General features: G+C 44.4%; 1 protein-coding gene across 1 annotated transcript in view; it reads right to left on the minus strand.

The window, feature by feature from the left end:
- Positions 1–8,507, minus strand: part of LOC144826163 (uncharacterized) — a 56,101-nt gene extending 47,594 nt beyond the window's left edge. The window contains exons 1-2 of the mRNA XM_078684556.1: positions 8,106–8,507; positions 5,308–6,518 (exon numbers count right to left, since the gene is read on the minus strand). Coding sequence (XP_078540682.1) covers positions 5,308–6,518; positions 8,106–8,507 — 1,613 coding nt within the window. The remainder of the gene's footprint in view (positions 1–5,307; positions 6,519–8,105) is intronic.
- Positions 8,508–16,167: the final 7,660 nt, after the last annotated feature.

The following is a 16,167-nucleotide window of genomic DNA, read 5'->3' on the forward strand; positions in this document are numbered from 1 at the left end:
ATGACTAGTGCCATCCAGGTGAAGCATAGTTAATACTGTGAACATTTGTAAATGGAATGTTACATACCAAATAGGATGGTCGACTTTATTTTTTCATCTATCATTTGACAAGTGTGATGTGCATACATTGTTGATGATAATTTGAAATGCACAATAAAGCAATAAAAGAAAGAATGTGTGAGTCCGCCACCCAACGTCCAAACTCAACTCAACTCTATGCTACTACACTGTACAACACTGTACTCCTGTCTATCCCAGTGTACACCACAGTAGTTTACACTATGCCACTGCAAGCCACTCTGACACTCCACTGTACAACACTGTTCTACAGTGTATATCACTGTAGAGCACTGTATTCCACTTTATGCCAGTCTACTGTAGTGTAGTTCCTATTATCCCAATAGGCTCTGCGCATTGGAATAATATCTTCAATAGTATAGACGTAGGACAGAGGTTAACTAGGTCTTCTACTGACGATATTAGACTTAAAGTTTTGTGTGCCAGCTAGCTCAGAGTTCACTAGAAACTTTCTCGAATAGGCGAGGAGGAGTTTAACCTCCCTGGATAGACAAGAAGGGATTTAGTTTCTGACAACCATAGAACATGACAACTTTGCTCTCCCTAATCAAGAGTATATCTCTAGAGTCGTGTGAAAACAAAAGACAACTATTTTACTCAGTCAGTACGTGCATACTTAGTTTCACCAGATTGTAGAGAAAAGGAAGAGACAGGCGTGTTCAATAAAAAGGTGTTATTTATTGATCAGTCTCTTTTCTCATACAAGAGAAATGAATCGCTACAATTGCAATACTTATGGTTAAGTAAAGTGCATACAGTAAAAGCAGGATTATAAAATAATACTGTAAAAGCATTAATATGGTTTCTAAGCCATATGATACTTAAAATGGATAAAAGTTATACATACATATATACATTGACTAATCGTACTCAACTGGTGCTTCTAACTACGCCTACCCCGGTGTACCTGACCTGAGCCTAATACGTGGGATGGAGTAAGTAAGTAGCAGTTTAAGTTAAGTTTGGTTTGCCAAGAATCTGACTCAAGAATTCTCTGTAAGGGGTTAGTCAATTCAGTACCTGGGATTTAGAAGGCTGGAGGGCTGGTATCTCTGTCTCAGGACTCGATATCCCAGTTACCCGCGAAGGTAAGCCGGAAACGCCGGAGGCTGGATTTCTCGGCAGGAGAAAAGGCAGCGTCTCTCTCAGCGCGTCAAAGGGGAGGGGCAGCGTCTGTGGGCTTCCTGCATCAGCTGGGCTCTCCGGCAAGTAGCGCTGCTCCAAGCTCATCACCACTGTGTCTTTGCTTAGGGCAGCGTCGGTATATTTATACCTGAAAGGTGCCGAGTTTGACGTAAGGATGGGCATAATACGTCAGTAATGATTTCATAAGAACTGGTCGTTCTTACATTCTTTACAGGAGTTCTCGAACGAAATCAAAACAATAGCTGCGGGGGATTTCCCAGGTCTGCTGGAGGTTTTGTTTGTTTTGAGAATTCGGTGTGCTTTCTAGGGGGGCTGGAGGAATAGTGCTTGCCTAATATGATAGCATGCGCTATGACTTAATCTGAAAACGGGTTTCTGTGCCGTTGTATGGCCATTAGTGATTTATTAACCGGACAAGGGTCAGAAATAGGAGTATCGATACAGGTCCCTAGATAAACATACTACACTCACTCCACGCTTTTATGTCCATATTTACTAACTAAGCAATAGTAAACATAACTGATAGTGCATGTGTATACCGAACCACCCCAAAATACGTTTTTTGCATTTGAAAAATGGCATATGCGAAATACACGAAAATTAGTATAGGTACTGTATGCATTCAAGCAGTGTAATCATTCAAAAGAGGATGCACATGTTATATCAGCAAGAATGATTTGCGAAATTACACATGAAATGGCTCTTAATACAGAAGAAAAATATGAGACCACTTCATCACATATAAATACAATTACTTGTAAATAAGCTAGAGGTTGAGGTAATGTATTGTCTCTAGAGTTCCTAATAATAGAAGCTTTGTTCTCTAAGAATAGATCTACTTCAAGCAGAAGATAAGTGCCAAAAAGGTAAATATTTTGGATTTGGAGAAAAAAGATTTCGTTTTCAGGGGAAGAAGGAAAAAAGTTCTCAGTAGCTTTGTTTTTAAAAGCTGAAGGCCAAATTCAGAGTTCAGGGAACGCTGTGTGTAATTTTGTTTAGAGTCATTCTCTCTGTTCCGGTGAAAACATCGTTTCAGACAGACTCTCGAAAAAACAGTCTACAGCTTCTGGTGAAAGTTCGGCTAGGTTGGAAAATGTCGCTACCATGCAGTCATGAGCATGTTCGCTTTCAGTGATGTTTCGATCAGCATTGCTTACAGAAGGTCGTACCTGGTTGATGCTGCTTTCATCCTGTACTTCACTACCCTTCAATCGTAGTGGTGAAGTCTCCACAAATGCCGTCATCAGGATAGGTAGCCGCTGGGGACAGCACAATGCATGAGCCTTTACTGGACTCAACAAAGTATCTGCATCCAATGGTACTTCTGATTGTAGTGTAAGACAGGTGTCCAACACGCATTCTTCGCCGCATAGCATGCACCTCAATACAGGCATAACACAATTCTGTCACATGGGTCTGAACGAAAGAAATCAGGTCATATTCAGATCTCGTAGCCGGGCTAATCCAAGGACTTTAGTTATGCGGTCCCGGTAGCGTATAGCTAGGATCGTTTCTTCCATTGTTGCTGGAGTCTTGTCTGTGACATGGCTTGCCATAACAAAGCAGGAGTAGCAAAAATATAATGCCTGCTACTAGTCCCAACAGGAGTGGAAGTCCGCCAAAGATGGAATGGACGAAATTTGGAAAAATACCCAGGACTGCTTTGAATGGGGTTAGCAGTCCCGAAAAAACTGTATAAAATACACTTGCGATACCACTTGTATCAGAAATATTTAAGCTTTCGTTTAGCATTTCTGCGTAGTGTAGGGGGCAATTTGTTGATAACAATGCATGTATCTCACCCGTTGTCCTTGCAACTTGGAGATCATACGTTTCCTTTGATGACGTCAAATGGGGTAGCGTCTGTAGGAGCACAGTCTTCATTCTGCTTAAAGTATCAATTCGAATAGAAGAGATTTTCAAACTGGGCCATAACCTTCCCTCCCTGTCTGGAGTGTCATTCGGGAACAATACTCGCTCACAGCAAACGACCATGGAAGTCACGCTTACCAGATAAGGTTTTCCTGGCAGCAAGCCACAACATCTGTGATCTACAATTAGAATGTAACTCCCGTTAGAAAGTCTTTTAAAGAATGGTTCCATTTGTGTTGCAGGTGTGCCGAGCTGGTGACATGAAAGGTTATTTGAAGTTCCCTCACAGGCCCCATGTAAACTTATACCCTGACACAGAAGTATACCACTTAGTGAATTTTTACAATCATTACCACTAAGAAATACATTCTTTCCTTTATTACTGTAACATTTATTTATTTATTTATTTTACTGATTTGTAGAGCGCATGGCTGCCCGTGAGCGTCCCAGCGCTAAATGACAAGAACCAGCTGTAGTTGGACCTCACGGGAATAGCCAGGTTTTAAGTGCTCTGCGAAATGAGAGAAGATTGGGTTGGGCTCTGATGTTTGGGGGTAGAGTGTTCCATTGTTTGGAGGCATTATATGAGAACAAACGACCGCCTGAGCGGGCTTTCCTAATTCTAGGTACAGAAGCTAGATTACAGTTGGAGGATCGAAGCGTTCTTTTAGTGGAGTGAGGTGTGATGAGGTTTTGCAGTATTGGTGGGGCCTTGCCATGTAGAATTTTGTATGTAGTGCAGAGAGCTTTGAAATTTATTCTCTCCTGGATGGGGAGCCAGTGCAAGGTGTTCAGAGCGGGTTTGGCTGAACAGCGGCGGTGGGTTCTTGTGAGGATGCGAGCCGCGACATTTTGTACTGTCTGGAGTTTTGACAGTACTTTTTTGGGGGCTCCCAGATATAGGGCGTTCCCGTAGTCCAGGCGGGAGAGCACAAGGCCATGGATTAGGAGTTTACGGGATTGTGCCGGGAGTAGAGGTAGGATTTTCCTCGCTGACCGTAGGAGGCCCTGGCACGTTCCAGCCGTTTTCCTTGCCTGAGTGAAGAAATTAAGGCCTTCGTCTAGCCACATACCCAGGCTCTTAATTTCTTGTTTCGGAACGGGGGGAGTACCCATGGAGGGTGGCCATAGGGATTTGGAATGGTAGAGAGATTTATTGCCCAGGATCATTATCTCCGTCTTGTCATTGTTCAGCTTGAGGTGGGAAAGATTCATCCAATTAGTTATTTCAATTAAACAGGTTTGGAGGTTAGGAAGGGAGTGGTCTTGCTGACTTAAGGATACCACCAATTGAGTGTCGTCAGCGTAGGTTAGGAGCTTAATCCCAAAAGGGGCGACGACTTTCTCAAAGGGGGACATATAGACATTAAAAAGGGTCGGGCTCAGGGACGAGCCCTGAGGGACCCCGCGGCTGATGCCCATGGGCCTGGACGTGAAGTTGCCATCTGCTACCTGGAAAGATCTATTCTCGAGAAAGGACCTAAGCCAGGCCAAGGCCGTTCCTGCAATGCCAAGGTCACTGAGCCTATGGGCCAGTATTGAATGGTTGACGGTGTCGAAGGCAGCGCTGAGGTCCAGGAGGATCACTGCCACTGATCCTCCTGAGTCCATGATTTTCCTTGCCTCTTCGACAACCGCCAATATTGCAGTTTCTGTGCTCTGGGTTCCAGTAGCCTGTTAGTTTCAAGATGGTGAGATAGGCTGTAGTTGCCATTGAGGTGGGTGAGCCAGTTCCTGCCAGTGCCTATAACTCTAGCTGTCAGAGACTGCTTTAAATCTCGGTTCATTCGTTCCACTACACTATTACCCTCAGGTCTGTATGGAGACGAAAACTTGACTTGGACCCCCAGCGAAGCCATAGCATACTTATACGCCTTAGAGGCGAAAGCAGGACCTTGGTCCGAATGGAAGGTGCCACAGGCAAAAATCCCTATAAAGATACGCAAGTCTCGTATGACAGTTCGTGAATCAGCGCTGCGGTGGGGCCACAACCACACAAAGCGTGTGCATGAGTCAACTGCTACTAAGATATACTTATACGCAGTGTCAGAAGAAAAGGGACCGCAGTGATCTAAATAAACACACCCAAGTGGTCTATTAGAAATGAACAACTGTGTCTGGGGCTGACACGCAGCAGTTGAAAGCTTAATCTGCTGGCAAATGTCACAGTGAAGGACATAATCACGCGTCTGTGTGTACAACCCCCGCCACCAGAATCGTAGTTGTAACTGAGCAGCAGTAGCCGAGACGCCCGCATGCGCAGACGCCACTCCTTCATGGGCAGCTGAAATCAGTGCATGTCTGCGGTCCGTGTTAGGAACTAAACGTTTGCCAACATCAGGAATTTTCACATAAGGGACTTTATCAGGACTTAAGTGATAGGTATACTTCGAAGGGAATCCCTTTGGATATTTACCTCCCTTCTCAGTGGCAGCCACAGCTGCTAAGATGTCATCATCTATTTTTCCTTTGGAACGTGTAACTGCTGCAACCAAACAAGAAGATACTGCAGATTTTGCGGCTTCATCAGCCAAAGAATTCCCGACAGCGTGTACGCCTACGCGCTGATGACCGAGAGTGTGAATTACAAACACGAGAGACAATCGCTCTTTAAGTTCAGCCACTCGGACCCAGATCATTTTATGTTTTATTGTGCTACCTTTGGAGTCACGAAAATCATTCTGAATCCAAAAATGCAGATTATCATTGTAAGACTGGACACAGTAGTAAGAATCACTCACAATAAGAGTAGTTACAGAACGATCAGCGTACTCCAATGCAAGCATTAGAGCACGAAGCTCTGCCAATTGTGCGGTACAGTCCCCTAAAGTTTGCGTGTGTACGACTTCGGACTTGAATTCATCATTTACTATGGTACCCACCACTATGGCGCATGCGAAAACGTACGCGTGTTTAGACCTGTGCGCAACCTGCGCCGACCCATCAGTGTAAATGATGCAGTTGAACTCCTCCAACGGCCTCATGGTTAAGGGAGCAGTATGTACAAACTCATACAGCAAAAACTCCTGAGACTGCAAGGAAGCGTCAAAGAGAAACGTGACATCCAAAGACGTCAAAGACGCTGCCCACTGAATCCACCGAGGGTGCAAAGCCTTAGAATTCGGTACACTGGCTCTCGTCACTGCCTCTAGAGAAGGATACGGGGTAACAACCAACATGCGTTTTCCCTGTGACAGTGCTCGTTCTTTAAAAATAGCCATCTGCACTGCTGTCAAAATCTTTTCCACAGTGGAAAACCGCATTTCAGCCGAAGTGTACAAATGTGACTTGTAAGCAATAGGTACTGTGTCTCCTTCATTAAAAGTAAGGTAAGTGAAACCCACCGCTCCAGGGATGATTCGTATCACCAGGTTGGTGTGGTTATCACGAGTCAGTAAGAATTTAGATTCTAAGAGGTCAGCCTACAAGATTGCAAGATGGCCGAATGTTCTGGCAACCAGCAAGATTTGATAAAAGTTGGTTGTATCAAAGCATACAAAGGCTTGATACGCTGGGCATAATCGGGAATGTAAGTACGCCCGAAATTCAAAAAGCCTAGTAAAGATTGTAGTTTCTTTAGCGTAGTCGGAGCGCGCAACTGGGCGCATTTCTCCAAGAAGTGAGGGGCTAACCCTCGACCTTCATTGTTGAGCTCGTAGCCCAAGAACAACACTGTAAACTCTGTAATGTGGGATTTAGCAAAATTAAATTTGTAACCGAAGTTCGCAAAGCAACAGATTATGCGGACAACTCGACACAGATGCGCCCACAATTCGTCGTCTGTGAGATAAATATCATCCACATACGAACATGCATCTCGGTCTACTCTCTCAAGGAGAGAGACTATCCGGGTGGCAAACACCGCTGGACTATTCTTATAGCCCATCGGGAGGTGTTTAAAGTGTTTTTGAGTACCGCCACTTGTAAAATTAGTCCACTGGGAGATTAAGGCATCCAAGTGGTGGGCAAAAAAAACGTTGAATATGTCCAGAGTGGTTTTAAACCGTTTATGCTTAAGACTGTCCACTAAAGCAGAGCCGTGGGTATTCTGTACTGCACAGGTACGGCAATGCGAGTTTAAATGCCAGTAATCTAATACCAAACGATACGATCCGTCCGGCTTGGTCACAGTAAAAAGAGGGTTATTCATCGGGGACACACAAGTTTCAACTACACCTTGAAATTCCAATTGTACAAGGATTTCCGCCACGGAAGCCTTTGCTTCACGGCGGATGGGATACTGGGGTTGAGGCTGTGGCGTAGACCGCAAAGGAATCTCGTGGTGTGGAGAAAATGTATCCCAACCACAGTGCATGCGGTACAAAGCAGGCGCAAGGTACTTAGCCCACTCTTCTGCAAAATTCTGCACATGCTCTTTCGAGACCGTGTGCGCAAAACTAGGGAGGATCACCTCCTCCCCTCTCGGAGCTGCGAGCACAAAAGGTGGGGGCCAGTCAGCCTCCGCTAACAAAATGTCATACGTGGTAGTAAGATTTTACCAAAATACCCCTTTAATGGTACGTTGTATGTCACCCTCAATTTGAAGGACAATGTTATAAAGTCTGTCAGGGGGAGCTACTCTGGTATCCGCTGTCTCCACAACAACATAACGGTCAGTCGCCGTCACCTTCAGTAATGGATGTAGCGTCTCTCTCACAATGGTAACCTCCGCCGCGAAGTCCAGCAGGGTCAGAGCCCATGTCAGATTCCGAAGCTGCGTTCTCACTATCTGTGGCATATCTCGCCGTTAAAGCAGCGACTTTCTTCTTTCGAAACTGGGGTCACTTCGGAGTCGAATCGTCCTGTTTGCCTTTCACGTCTTTCGGGCAGGGCTGCTCACGAGATTGTTGGCCACCCCGACCTCTGCCGCCACCTCCACCACCGGCCGACGAGGCTGATGAGTCCTGTAAAGAACGAGGAGAGCGTTGATCAGAAACCTGAAATCTATCAGGAGACTTAATCGTAGTGCGGTCGCGCAACTCATATGTGCGTCCAGTAGACGCAGGCACTGGAGATGGTGGATGTGACTCCTGTTTCTGTTGTTGTTGTTTACCCTGGCCTTTCTTCTTAGGCCAATTCTTTTTGGACTTGGGTTGTTCATCAGTCTCTGACTTCTGAACCTTTGGCTGTTTCTTCTCTTTATTAGAGAAGGGCTTGAGTCCCAGACTAATACGACCCACGGTCTTATACGCCACAGTGATCATTCTCGGTAACTGGCGGGGTTTGTCTGCATCGGGAACTGCCAGCAAAGCATTAGCAACTTGAAAGTTAACCGCATCGCCCTTGACATTAGCAAGGACTAGATCAACAACTACATCAGAGCTGCAGCAAAGCCGCATTCCCAACTGGACTGCTGCCTCAGACCCGTGCTCATCCTGAACACGCTTAAGGACTTCTGACAGTACAGTCATGGACGGGGTGCCGTAGCACCTCGCGTACACCGCAGCAAAGATCTTACCCCATGTCTCACAGTCACCTATCTCAGGGACCAAGTCTTTTGGCAAGCTAAATGTAACGATCCTGTGTTTTTCTACAGGGGTCGTGTTTGGGAATACTGCTTCCAATTGGTCAAACTTCTCGGCAAGCCAGAAAGGGAAATCATCCCTAGCCTGGGGGCGCTTGCCCATCACAGCATTGACCGTAACAGGGTTGAGTTTCATACCCGCCCCAGCTGGAAGAACCGCAGCTCCCGGGGCCCCGCCCGGGATATTGCGGGATATGTATAGTACCAAAGCACGAATTACATTAATTGCGACTGCATGTAAGAGCAGCAAATCAGCAACGGGAATATTATCACGCCGAGGATGCAGCGTATAACCAGCTAAGACAGGCCAAGTCGTGCCCGGGATGGACAACGGACCTAACCTGGGACCTGTCAAACCATGGGGTAGGGCGCCATTGAGCCAAATTCGATGTTGCCAAGCATCTATAGGAACCTCCTGTGTCCTATATGGAGTATATTCATTGGGTACGGCGGTATGGGTGTGATGTATTCCTATAGGTTCTGAATCGATCCCCCTATTCCTGACCCTATTCTTGTTAAACTAACCAACAAGTTAACTAGCAGTCAGCCCATGAGGCAAGAAAAACCCCCATGATGCAGATACCGTTATCTGACGCAGTCACACTACGGCACAGGAACGTGTTATCTGATTAGGTCATAACGCTTGAGATCTAATTAGACAAGCGATATTCCTCCAGCCCCTGATAAGGCATACGGAGTTCTCATAACAAATCAAACCTATGACAACCTGGAAAAACCGTGCGGCCATTGTTTTGATTTCACAGAGAACTTCAGCAAAAGAATGTGCTAACGAGCAAGTCGTATGACATCCTTATTGACGTATCTATGTCCATCCTTACGTCAATCTCGGCACCTTAAAGGTATAAATATTACCGATCTTGCCCTATGCAAACACACGCGTGGTGACGAGACGGAGCAGCCATACTTGCCGAAGCCCAGAGCAGAGCAGACCCCGCTGGCAGCAGCCCCGCCTTTCTGACGCGCTGAGAGAAGCTGCTTTCTCCTGCCATGAGACCCAGCACCGGCGCTTCCGGGTAGCCCTCGCAGGGAGCCTGGATTATCGAGACCAGAGAGAGAGATACCATTCCTCATTCATCCTAACTTCCAGGTACAGAACTGAATAACCCCTCGCAGAGAATTCTTTAGTTATTCACTTGGCAAAAACAAACTTAACTTAAACTGTAACTTTCTATTCCCGCCCACGTATTAGACTTAGGTCAGGTACACGGGGTAGGCGTATCTAGAAACACCAGTTGAGCACGTTTAGTCAAATGTATATGTGTATGTAAATATATTTTATTCATTTTAAACATCATATGGCTTAGAAACCATATCAATGTTTTTACAGTATTATTTTATACTATTGCTTTTAATGTATGCACTTTACTTAACTATAAGTATTGCAATAATATCGATCCATTTCTCTTGTATGAGAAAAGAGACTGATCAATAAATAACACCTTTTTATTGAACACGCCCGTCTCTTCCTTTTCTCTACAATCTGATGAGACTAAGAATGAACGTACTGACTGAGTAAAATAAATTGCCTTTTGTTCACACGACTCTCGAGATTTACTCTTGATTAGGGGAGAGCAAAGTTGTCATGTTCTATGGTTGTCAGAAACTAAATCCCTTCTTGTCTAATCAGGGAAGTTAAGTCCTCCTTGAACATTCGAGAAAGTTTCTAGTGAACTCTGAGCTAAGCTGGCAAACCCAAAACTTTAAGTCTAGTATCGACAGTAGTAGACCTAGTTAACGTCTGGCCTAGGCCTTTACTGCTGTAGGTATTATTCCAATGCGCAGAGCCTATTGGGATGATAGGAACTACACTACATGGCGCCCAACGCGTTTGGAAAGGGCGATAAAACTAACGTAAGACATTTAAAGTAACTCAGTCGTGCTTTCTCACTCAGACCCCTTTTCCCATAATACTCCAAAGACGTCTGGAGTGGGTGAAAGGTTATATCCGCCAGACCTCGCAGGGGGGAACTCCTATGTATGGTTCTTGGTTTAGTCAACGTTGAAGGATACACTGTTCCAAAATATTGTGCATCTAATCTTTGTTTCCATAAGAAACCTGATCTGCAAACAAACAGAATAACCTTCCTGTCGGTAAAATGGACAGTGAAGATGAAAGAGAGGCAGTCAGATTAGCAACTGAACTCGCAGCAGCTGATGCTGCTATACAGGATGCAGACCCGAATATAATACTCATTCCGGTCATCAAAAGAAAATCTATAACCATAAAACTTATAGAAAATGGACTGACACCTAGAGGTGGCACAGTCATATTCGTAATTGAGGCACACGAATATCGGCAGACAGAGGTATACTATTCATGGATACATTTTCCAGCAGCAAATGCTGTAACAAAGTACTTCCACTATTACAAAATAGAGGAACCTCCTGAAACGTACACTCCTTTCGAGGAGGTGGAAGTACCACTCAAATTTCAAGAGCACCTGCTCTTATTTGATGGCGCCCTAAAACATAACAATCACATCACCAGGCTCGGTCCTTTAGGTAGACCAGGAGCAACGTGGCCGGTCCTAGCCGGATACGCACCACATCCAGACATCGACGGGATGCCTGCACCACAGCTTTTAACACAGCTAAAACAATTAATAAAAATTCATAGACAATTAGTCCAGTATGTGATGCGGACTTCAACAATTCAGCCAGCGATTAAAATTCCACAGCTGACCCCTCACCAGGGGAACACAAATAAAATTACACCGCAGAACATCCAGTCATGCCTAGGTAAAGTACCGGCTAAACGGGAACAAATACCATTCTGGTTGGCACAAAAAATCACCCAAATAGAGGCGGTGTTTCCTGACACCACCCCGTTAGAAAAACACAGGATTCTGACTATCTGTCTTGCAATGGGAATCGCACCACACATTGAGGACTGTGACACTTGGGGTACAGTCTTTGCTTCCATCTACACAAAATTGCACGGGGTTCCATCCATTTTGGTGATACCAAATGTGCTAAAACAAATGTAAGACATCCTTATTGACGTATCTATGTCCATCCTTACGTCAATCTCGGCACCTTAAAGGTATAAATATTACCGATCTTGCCCTATGCAAACACACGCGTGGTGACGAGACGGAGCAGCCATACTTGCCGAAGCCCAGAGCAGAGCAGACCCCGCTGGCAGCAGCCCCGCCTTTCTGACGCGCTGAGAGAAGCTGCTTTCTCCTGCCATGAGACCCAGCACCGGCGCTTCCGGGTAGCCCTCGCAGGGAGCCTGGATTATCGAGACCAGAGAGAGAGATACCATTCCTCATTCATCCTAACTTCCAGGTACAGAACTGAATAACCCCTCGCAGAGAATTCTTTAGTTATTCACTTGGCAAAAACAAACTTAACATAAACTGTAACTTTCTATTCCCGCCCACGTATTAGACTTAGGTCAGGTACACGGGGTAGGCGTATCTAGAAACACCAGTTGAGCACGTTTAGTCAAATGTATATGTGTATGTAAATATATTTTATTCATTTTAAACATCATATGGCTTAGAAACCATATCAATGTTTTTACAGTATTATTTTATACTATTGCTTTTAATGTATGCACTTTACTTAACTATAAGTATTGCAATAATATCGATCCATTTCTCTTGTATGAGAAAAGAGACTGATCAATAAATAACACCTTTTTATTGAACACGCCCGTCTCTTCCTTTTCTCTACAATCTGATGAGACTAAGAATGCACGTACTGACTGAGTAAAATAAATTGCCTTTTGTTCACACGACTCTCGAGATTTACTCTTGATTAGGGGAGAGCAAAGTTGTCATGTTCTATGGTTGTCAGAAACTAAATCCCTTCTTGTCTAATCAGGGAAGTTAAGTCCTCCTTGAACATTCGAGAAAGTTTCTAGTGAACTCTGAGCTAAGCTGGCAAACCCAAAACTTTAAGTCTAGTATCGACAGTAGTAGACCTAGTTAACGTCTGGCCTAGGCCTTTACTGCTGTAGGTATTATTCCAATGCGCAGAGCCTATTGGGATGATAGGAACTACACTACATGGCGCCCAACGCGTTTGGAAAGGGCGATAAAACTAACGTAAGACATTTAGAGTAACTCAGTCGTGCTTTCTCACTCAGACCCCTTTTCCCACAATACTCCAAAGACGTCTGGAGTGGGTGAAAGGTTATATCCGCCAGACCACGCAGGAGGGAACTCCTATGTAAATGTAAATGTAAATGTAAATGTAGTATACTTGTAAAGCACACATCTGCCCCAGCAACGGGGCGTCCCGGCGCTGTATAACTCTGGGGAACCCGTCCTGGCTTTCCCTGTGGGATGGTCCCTTGCTGGGAGTCCCCAAGGTGGAGCCAGGCATCCCCGGAATTGGTGGGGCCGTTGTGGAGATTAGGCAAGCTAATGCCCAGAGTTGCCGAGTGGAACCCCTGATTAGAGTAAGCACCGAAGCGAGAATTATCGAGTCCGCTGACCAAGGTCCTCGACCCTGCCGCGTCGGGAATTGAACCCTGGTCCCGGGCTGACTTCTGCTCTCAGGCCTGCCGCCTCTAACCAGTGAGCCACACTACTGCACTATGTATGGTTCTTGGTATAGTCAACGTTGAAGGATACACTGTTCCAAAATATTGTGCATCTAATCTTTGTTTCCATAAGAAACCTGATCTGCAAACAAACATAATAACCTTCAGGACAGTAAAATGTCAGACAATGAAGAAGAAAGAGAGGCAGTTAGATTAGCAGCTGAACTCGCAGCAGCTGATGCTGCAGCACTAGATGCGGACGGGGATATAATACTCATCCCGGTCATCAAAAGGAGATCTATAACTCTAAAACTTATAGAAAATGGACTGACACCAAGAGGTGGCACAGTCATATTCGTAATTGAGGCACACGAATATCGGCAGACAGAGGTATACTATTCATGGATACATTTTCCAGCAGCAAATGGTGTAACAAAGTACTTCCACTATTACAAAATAGAGGAACCTCCTAATGAGTACACTCCTTTCGAGGAGGTGGAAGTACCACTCAAATTTCAAGAGCACCTGCTCTTATTTGATGGCGCCCTAAAACATAACAATCACATCACCAGGCTCGGTCCTTTAGGTAGACCAGGAGCAACGTGGCCGGTCCTAGCCGGATACACACCACATCCAGACATCAATGGGATGTCTGTAGCAGAGCTGTTAACACAGCTAAAACAATTAATAAAAATTCATAGACAATTAGTACAGTATGTGATGCGGACTTCAACAATTCAGCCAGCGATTAAACTTCCACAGCTGACCCCTCACCAGGGGAACACAAATAAAATTACACCACAGAACATCCAGTCTTGCCTAGGTAAAGTACCGAGTAAACGGGAACAAATACCATTCTGGTTGGCACAAAAAATTACCCAAATAGAGGCGGTGTTTCCTGACACCACCCTGCTAGAAAAACACAGGATTCTGACTATATGTCTCCCAATGGGAATCGCACCACACATTGAGGACTGTGACACTTGGGGTACAGTCTTCGCTTCTATCTACACAAAAACGCACGGTGTTCCATCCATTTTGGTAATACCAGATGTGCTAAAACAAATTCAAGACGAATACGGTCCTGAACCCGCTTTAACTCTTGGTATGAAATTACTAAAAGACTTCAAGCAGGTCTCGGCTATATTATTAGCCAACATAAAGGGAGAAGCAGCAAACGTGGCGATCCGCCAAAGGTTAAAAGAGACAGATATAGCAGACCAACCAGCTGAAATTGCCAGAATCATAGAGAAATCCTATGAGGAACTAGGTAGAGATAGTTTAGGTGGAATACCAGTAAAACCGCAACTGACTGAAAGTCCAGAAAAAATATTTTTTAATAATAATTCACCAAAAAAGAACTGGGATGGAAACAAACAATCCAATCCTAAAGAAAAGAAATTCCAGTCCAGAGGAAGGTCTCCTAGGCGAAGAGAAAAATCTCCAAACCAGAGACAAAGGTCACCCCAGAGTGACCCTTCTGGGAAAAGATATAACCTTAGAAATAGGGATAATATAAAAAGCCTGATAGATATCAAGACATTGATACACGTCCCTCTCAATCTTTTCAGACTTCCTCGCTGAAATCGGAAAGATGAGGACGATCAGAACAAAGAGAAGAGCACGCCAAGTCCAAAGACAATGAACCTGCTCAGCTAAAAAAGAAATTACAATTTCCAAAAAAGAAGGTAGCCAGTATCAAGGTAATTAACAATGCCGAGAATACTGAGGACACAACTGAAAAACGGGGAATGGGCTCAGACAATGCTAGACAGCGCAGCAGAAGTGAGCATAGCTCGCAAAGTCCTTATGAATCATCTGGAGACAGTGGACACGAATGAATATCTTCAAGTGGAAACTGCAGACACCAGAGTTAGCAAACCTCACAAGATATACGAAATAACATTACGTATAGAGGGGGATAAGACTAGAAAAATAAGGGGACTATTTTGGGATAATCTCTCCGAGGGCTATGACATCCTTCTAGCTGAAAAAGACTGGCCACCAGAGTTTGTTAGGGAGTGCCCTCATGGCGAAGAAATAATTATGCCTGCCTTCTCGAATCATATCCCGATTCATAAAAAATATACACTTGCTAGAAAGTGGGCAGTAGCTCTAGCTCCTGCCTTATATAAAAATCATGTAGGATGGGACGAGGACTCCCCTCCTCACAAAATCCAGTTAAAATCACAACCTACTGCACAAAGGCAGTACCCAATTAAGCAAGAAGCAAAAAAACAGGTAAATGAAATACTAGATCAGCTAGAATACCAGGGGGTGATTGAAACTTGCACCTCACAAATGAACAACCCTTTGTTTCCGGTCTCCAAACCAGACAATTCATATCGTCTAGTTTTGGATTACCGACACCTTAACACATGTTGCAAAACTTTTGCAGTGCAAAACTCACACAGTGCTGCACTAATGAATAACATAGTGCGCAAAAAATACAAAACAACCTTAGACATCTCAAATGGATTCTTTTGTCAAAACATAGCACCAGAGAGCAGATATTTAACTGCATTCTCAATAAATGGCACTCAAAAACAATTCTGTCGGTTAGCCCAGGGGTACATGAACAGCCCGGGAGTATTCTCAGCGAGAGTAACAGAATTACTACAGTTATATGATGATGAAGCATTATCTTATGTCGATGACATTTACTTAACAGATGATGACTTGGATACTCACTTGAAGAGAGTGAACACCATAATACTTGGGTTCGCTGCAGAGGGTTACAATTTCAACTTTAAAAAATCCAGAATTGCCCATCTGACAGTCCTGTTCTTAGGATATGAATTATCAAGTGAAGGCAAAAGCCTGGCTGACAATTTCCTAGAGAAATGCGCCGTAATCCAAGCACCTAGAACACTAAAAAACCTACAGTCAATTCTAGGCTTCCTAAATTTCGGAAGAACATACATTGCAAATTACGCAGAAAGGGTCAAACCCCTTTATGATCTGATAAAACCAGATTTTAAGAAATCCAATTGGACTCAAATACACACAGAAATTTTGAGATCCCTACAAA

This window comes from Lissotriton helveticus, chromosome 3_2, assembly GCF_964261635.1.
Source record: "Lissotriton helveticus chromosome 3_2, aLisHel1.1, whole genome shotgun sequence".
NCBI classification, from domain to species: Eukaryota; Metazoa; Chordata; class Amphibia; order Caudata; family Salamandridae; genus Lissotriton; species Lissotriton helveticus.